The sequence below is a fragment of the Juglans microcarpa x Juglans regia genome, chromosome 1D, assembly GCF_004785595.1.
Source record: "Juglans microcarpa x Juglans regia isolate MS1-56 chromosome 1D, Jm3101_v1.0, whole genome shotgun sequence".
Lineage (NCBI taxonomy): Eukaryota > Viridiplantae > Streptophyta > Magnoliopsida > Fagales > Juglandaceae > Juglans > Juglans microcarpa x Juglans regia.
This window is the reverse complement of record NC_054594.1, coordinates 31,062,296-31,069,031: the sequence shown is the minus strand read 5'-3', so window position 1 is coordinate 31,069,031 and position 6,736 is coordinate 31,062,296. Positions and strand designations below refer to the sequence as shown.

The 6,736-nt window shown below is 45.5% G+C and overlaps 1 protein-coding gene across 1 annotated transcript; it reads left to right on the top strand.

Annotated features, from left to right (window-relative positions):
- Positions 1 to 4,304: 4,304 nt before the first annotated feature.
- Positions 4,305 to 6,478, top strand: LOC121246642 (pollen-specific leucine-rich repeat extensin-like protein 1). The gene is made up of 4 exons (XM_041144864.1): positions 4,305 to 4,618; positions 4,752 to 4,901; positions 5,360 to 5,808; positions 6,078 to 6,478. The coding sequence occupies exons 1-4, from the start codon at positions 4,305 to 4,307 to the stop codon at positions 6,476 to 6,478; spliced, it is 1,314 nt and encodes a 437-aa protein (XP_041000798.1).
- The last annotated feature ends 258 nt before the right edge of the window (positions 6,479 to 6,736 follow it).

Here is a 6,736-nt window from a genome sequence, read left to right as displayed (position 1 = left end):
TTGCCACATGGGTTGTATACACCCTTACCCGTTCCTAGTGAGCCATGCGTAGACATATCTGTGGACTTTGTTTTGGGGCTGCCTAGGACCAAAAGGGGTAGAGATTCTATTTTTGTGGTTGTGGATAGATTCAGTAAGATGGCACATTTCATTCCATGCCATAAAATAGATGATGCAACAAACATAGCTGACTTGTTTTTCCGGAAGATAGTGCGACTCCATGGTGTACCTAGGAGTATTGTTTCTAATAGGGATGTTAAATTCCTTAGCTACTTTTGGAAGGTGTTGTGGGGGAAATTGGGTACTAAGCTCTTATTTTCCACTACTTGTCATCCGCAGACTGATGGTCAGACTGAAGTAGTTAATAGGACTTTAACTCAGCTTTTACGCACAGTTGTTCATAAGAATTTAAAAACTTGGGAGGATTGTTTGCCATTTATAGAGTTTGCGTATAATAAGACGATGCATACTACTACTTCATACTCTCCTTTTGAAATTATTTATGGATTTAATCCACTTACTCCTTTGTATTTGATGCCTTTACCTATTGATGACAGGAGTAGTTTGGATGGACAAAAGAAGGCGGAGTTGGTGAAGTCACTTCATGAGAGGGTACGGCTTCAAATTGTCCAAAAGAATGAAAGGGTTGCTTCCCAAGCCAATAAAGGACGAAGGCGTGTCATCTTTGAACCAGGAGATTGGGTTTGGGTTCACATGCGCAAAGAAAGATTCCCAGCCCATTGAAGGACTAAGTTGCATCCTCGAGCAGATGGACCTTTCCAAATTCTTGAGAAAATTAATGACAATGCATATAAAGTGGATCTTCCAGGTGAGTATAAAGTTTCTGCAACTTTCAATGTTTCTTATCTTTCTCCTTTTGATGTAGGGGAAGATTCGAGGTCGAATCCTTTTGAGGAGAGGGGGAATGATAGGAACCAAGGTGGGCCTACTCTTAAAGATCCTTTGCAAGTTTCAGATAGGCCAATTACAAGATCAAGGGCCAAGAAGATCAAGGAAGCAATGCAAGGATTGGTGCAATCCACTTGGGATGAAGCCAGCAAGAGCCCAATACTGAAGATGGGTCTGAAAGAAGAAGAACCAGCTTTGATCCACTTTATTCAAGCTGTGGAAGACATGACTTAGAGATACGATCTATTGTTATTGGAGGCTTCTAATTTGGTTAAATGATTTATTTTATTAGTTTAGAATAAGTGGGCTTGAAGATGCTTGGCTCACATGTCTTATTTCTTATGAACTATGTTTTTGGGAAGGCCTCTTGTATTTTGGCCAAGGGCTTATTTGGAAAGTTACATTTTAGGAACTAGGGTTTCATCAATTTATTGTAGGGGTTACTGTAGCTGATACTGTTCATCAAGGGTAGTTTTGGGTAAAATGGGCTTTATTTTGGCTAGGGTTTTGATTAGGCTTGGGTTTAAAAACTCTTTGTAGCCTCATTTGAGAGATTAGACAATATTGAATTTTATTTGTGAGTTGAGTTTTCTCCTCTTGTTCTTGATTGAACTCTTGAACTTATCAAAGGTAAATCACAACCTTTGTGGCTTTCCTCCTTTGTAATCTGGGTTCTTGAGATGGGTTCTTCAACGGGTCTAGATTTTAATATAATCTAGGTTCTTGAAACGGGTTCTCATCGGGTCTAGATTCTCCATCCTTGACTTGATTTTTGGCTTTCTTGGGGAGTTTTCAAATTGATTGTGGGTTCAAGGGAATTCATTCCCACGGATTCATATCATTAACCATTGGTTCCGAAGGCTCCCCAAGCTTATTCCCATCGCTCGCCTGCTCCGTGTTCTGTCTCCTAAGGCCACCTATTGACGTCAATCAATGCAGTCGTCGCCTCAGTTTCCACATCACTATGTCTCCCGACGGTTGAGAAGGCTGCCTGTTGGGCCCTTCATTGGCCTATATCCCTCACGCGTCGACAAGGAGCCCCCTTGCATGATTCAGTCTTTTGGGCTCCCAGAGGCTACTTGCCTTGGCCATTTAATACTAGCGTTGCCTCGATTCTCGAGGCCTCTTTGCTTCTGACTTTTACGTTGTGCCTGCACCCTTCTTTCTTCATTGATCCATGCTTGCCATGCATCTTATGTCACACCCCACGTTAGCGTTGCCTCGTGTCGTTTGGCCTTCCAGAGGCCATCAGCCCGTAACATCAAGCAGAGCCTTGGTTTGCGTACGAGCCTATATAGGGCCCACGTCTTCCTCCATTTTGGTCATTTTGCTTCCTCCTCCATTGTTGCCTTGGCTTTCTTTCTTCTTCCTCGTTCCAAATCCCCTGTCGTTCTTAGTTAAGTCTTTAGCCTCCATGCTTTAGTCCCTTTGCCATCCCCAGCCGTGTCCTTAGTCTCCGTTCCTTCTGCTTCGATGGCCCCACATAGTTCTTCATCTTCCGAACCGTTGTACTTCACCGGAAAGAATTGGGCATCGTCGGTTACTACTGACGACCTCCGACAATCTAGGGTGAAGTATGATATCTCTTCTTCGGTGGTTTTGGAGGTTCCTAACAGCCGCGAATCCGCCGTTGACATTCACGGGATCATGGCTCTCGTGGCCCTCCTCTTATGTTCACGAATGGGCTCCGGCTTCCCTTCTACCGCCCCATGTGCAACGTCCTCCACTTTTTGGGGTTGGCCCCTGCCCAACTTCAGCCGAATGTCTGGAATCTCTTGGTGGTCAGCTGCATTATCTACTGACGAGTGCTCAGCTCCAGTGGGGAGGTGTATCCTGACCTGACAGCTCGGGAGTTTCTCTTAGTATATCGGGCGATGCGCCTAGATGGGAGCTTGTGGTAGCTTCGCGCACGTTCGGGAGGCGTATTGCGAGCCTTGAGTCACTCCATTTGCACATCAAGGACTAGTCTTGGAAGTTCTTTTTTGTTTCAGGCTCAAGGTGGGAGTACCGCGAGGGAGAGCGAGATTACCAGGAGTTTGTCGCTCAAGCTGTCTGATCCTACGTTCCTCTAGCCAAAAGCTTGGTCATTGATCTGTCACGGAGGGAGAAAGCAAGGCTTGCAGTGATATGAACCCGCGAGAATGAATTCCCTTGAATCTACAATCAATTTGAAAACTCCCCAAGAAAGCCAAAATCAGGTCAAATGGATGGAAAATCTAGACCCGATGAGAGCTCGTTTCAAAAATCTAGATTATATTAAAATCTAGATCCGTTGAAGAACCCATCTCAAGAACCCAGATTACAAGGAGGAACGCTACAAAGGTTGTGATTTACCTTTGATAAGTTCAAAAGTTTATTCAAGAATAAAATGAGATAAACTCAACTCATAATGAATAAATTCATCAAATTTCATTAAAATTTCTTAAAATGAGGCCATAAAGAGTATTTAAACCAAAACCTAATTAAAATGCTAGCCTAAATAAAGCCCAAACTTACAAAAATACCCTTGAATGAATAGTGTCGTGACTACAGTATGACGCTACAGTAACTCAGCTACAGTACTTTTGAAACCCTAGTTCGCTACAGTACTTCTTAAAACCCTAGTTCAACAAAAAATAAATTTGTCAACATGCCCTTGAATAGACCCCCCTATTAAGTCCTTCTTATAATTAAATCCAATAATTCTAAACTAATAAAATAAGTTATTTAAATGAATTAAACAAGTTGAAACCCTTCAAGAGCCCAAAGCCTTTAAGTCTTGTCGTTGCTCTCTTCCATAGCTTATCAAATGAGTCAAAATTGGATCTTCATCCTTTAAGTCCATCTTGAGTGTTGGAGTCTTGCTAGCTTCATCCGAAGTGGATTGTGTCAATCATTGCATTGCCTCCTTGATCTTCTTGGCTCTTGACCTTGTAATTGACCCACCTGGAACTTGCAAAGAATCTTTAAGAATAGGTCCATCTTGGTGCCCAGCATTACCTCTCTCCTCAAAAGGATTCGATCTCGAATCTTCACCTGGATCAAAGGGAAAAATGTTAGTAACATTGAAAATAGCAGAAACAATTATACCAGAAAGATCCACTTTATATGCATTTTCATTAATTTTTTCAAGAATTTGAAAATGTCTATCCAAGCTACTCCTGTCATCAACAAGTAAATGCATCAAAGGTAAATGAGTAAGTGGATTAAATGAGTAGGTGTCGACTCCCCCTTACAGTCTGGAAACTGACGCCATGCTATCGGACGTCAATATTAGGATCTTGCTCACTTCTCCCGACTATTTGTACGTCATTGGTCGGGAATTTCTGGTTGACCCCCATCTCCTCGGGGTCAGAAATGGTCCTCACACTCTCTAGCCGCTCGCGACATGGGCAAGCGTGCGAAGGTGGCACACGATGAAGAAGGCAGTGCCCCCAGGTGCGAGTCAGGCAGGACCTCCTAGGACGCCGTCGGGGGGTCCCGAAGCAGAGAAGGCTCCTCCCGAAAGTCCACGCTGCCCCCTCCTCTCAAGAGCCGAAGCGAGGAGTTCCCAGCGAGCTCACCCTGACTGCTCGGAGGTTCCGACTTCTTCCCAACATGCGTGTCATTCAGATGCCCCCAGGAGTGGGGCAGGGGGATCCCAGCATGCGCGTTGCCCAGATGCCCCCTACTCCTCCTGCTCAAGGAGCGCCTCTGGTGCTCCCAATGGCCCCCGCCACTTCCACATGGGGTACAGTTTCCTTCTCGTTGCCAAATTCTTCTACGTCAGTTTTGCCAGCGCCCACCATCCCAGCATTTCTTATTGAGGAGGAGGGAGAAGGTGAAGTCTTTTTGGACGCCTTTTCCCAACTGACCCCCTGCAGGGGCGCAGTGATGGACGCTCCACTTTCTTTTGAAAAGTCGCTTCCTCGAGAGACCGCTCCGCCCGTACTGCCTCGGGTCGAGTCTCCGGTTTCCCCTTCTCTCCTGGAGGTCCCCACACTTCAGAAGGTGTCGCCCCCTCTTGCTCGGGGGTGCCGAATATTAATGATTAGGGGCGTAACGGGTCCAATTTGGTCAGGTTTTGGACAAAATTTTAGACCGAACCAGTATGCACCGGTTTGGTATTTTCAAAAACCGATTTCGCACCGATTACCCCCTAAACCGGTACTTCTGATTTTACCAGTTCCGGTCCGATTTTTCGGTTTGAATATACTATATTATATATTATATAATATATATTATAATTGTGTTATAGACTATAGTGATATAACATTTTAAAATTTAATATTATAATAGTTAGTAATTTATCATATAATACAAAACTATTTTATAAATAATTATATATTATATATAAAAATTATATATAATAGAAAAAAATATAATATATATAGATGAGTCGGTCTAGTTCGGTCCAATCGGGTTTTAGAAAAAGAAAAATCGAAACTGGACCTATTTTGACTGATTTTAAGAAAAATATAATCGGTATCAGACCGAACCAAACTCGGTACCGGGCCAAATTCACCAATTCGGTCTTGTCCGGTCTGGTCTACTGGTTTTTTTACACCTCTATTGATGATAAGGAGAAACCAGTTCCGAGCTTCCCCTTCGTCGTGGAGCTTAGCGACAGTTTTGCATCGATCCCGTCACCACCCTCTCTTTCCTCTCCAGAGCCAGAGGTGGATTCTTACTTTGCTTCACTTGAGATGACGTCTCCACCCAGCCCCCCAGCATATAGGCCTCATCCGGTAGAGGAAGGGGGTCCTACGACCGAGGGGGAGGCCCCTAATGTTGAAGGGCCTTCCCCTAGGACTAAGGTCCCCACGCCAGCTGTGCTCCTTTTTGCAGAAGCCTCTGGTGTTGGTCCTTCCCAGGAGCCCGTCGAGGACGTCCCACAGCCTGTGTTGCCTCTGGCGGGCGGTGCTTCTACTTCTCGAATTGGTCTGGGGTTTTAGCTAGTCCCCTGGTCCAGGTTAAGGCAATCGAGCGTGAGGCTCAAAAGCTGAGGCCTCTTTTCGCGCAGGTATAAACGTTTTCTTACTTAGCCTTTTCCGTGAGGAGTTCTCCCCTTTTGTTCGTGTCCCTAAGGTCTTCCTCCTTCGCAGGCTACGGATCAACTGGCGAGCATCATCATCGAAGAGAATGGGGAGCTTTAGGATGAGGCCTAGGCACTCCGATCCCTTTCCATCCTTGCCCGTCATGAGGTTCAGAAAGCCCAGAAGGAGATGAAGGCGTCTCGGTAGAGTGCGACGTGCTACAGGAGTCTCTGGAGAAATTGCAGAAGGAGTTATGGGACAAGGTTCAATGGGTGAAGAGGAAGAAGTATAGGCTTAAAGGTAGAGTTGGCCAGCATCAAGGTAGACTTCACCCAGGCTTCCATGGAGATTCGTCGCCTTTGGGATGCGTTGAAGGACTTGGAGAAAAGGGAGGACGACCTTCAAAAGGGGGTTCTTACATTCCAGTGGGAGAATATCCAGTTGGAACTGGTGCTTGTCTTCATTCATCAGGTGGTGCTCCCAACACACATTCAAACACTTTTCCCTGGTCCGGGAGGTCTAGCGTCAGAAGGCCGAGGTGTAGCGAAGGGAGTTCTAGATCGAAAATCTCATAACCGAGCTACTGCATGCCAACGACGCGATATCTGGCCTTCGAAGCAGTGTCGAGCACATCGAGGAGGTTAGGACTCAAATTCAGCGCACTCAGGCCATCCGGGACGCAGCCTGGGGATACAGTACAAGGAGGGCCTTAAACGGTTTGGGGACCTTCTGCGGGAACTTGCCAATGTGGACCACGACACGTTGGATCTGATGTCCTTGGAGCTGGACCCCCTAACTTTTGCTTGTATTCCTTTCTTCCCTCTGTAATCTGA

Coding starts and splice junctions, on each gene's coding strand:
- LOC121246642 (XM_041144864.1), top strand. CDS start 4,305: ATGAAGAAGGCAGTGCCCCCAGGTGCGAGTCAGGCAGGACCTCCTAGG. Junction 4,619..4,751: donor CCCCGCCACTTCCACATGGG/GTACAGTTTCCT, acceptor GACCCCCTGCAG/GGGCGCAGTGATGGACGCTC. Junction 5,809..6,077: donor TGCTTCTACTTCTCGAATTG/GTCTGGGGTTTT, acceptor CATGAGGTTCAG/AAAGCCCAGAAGGAGATGAA.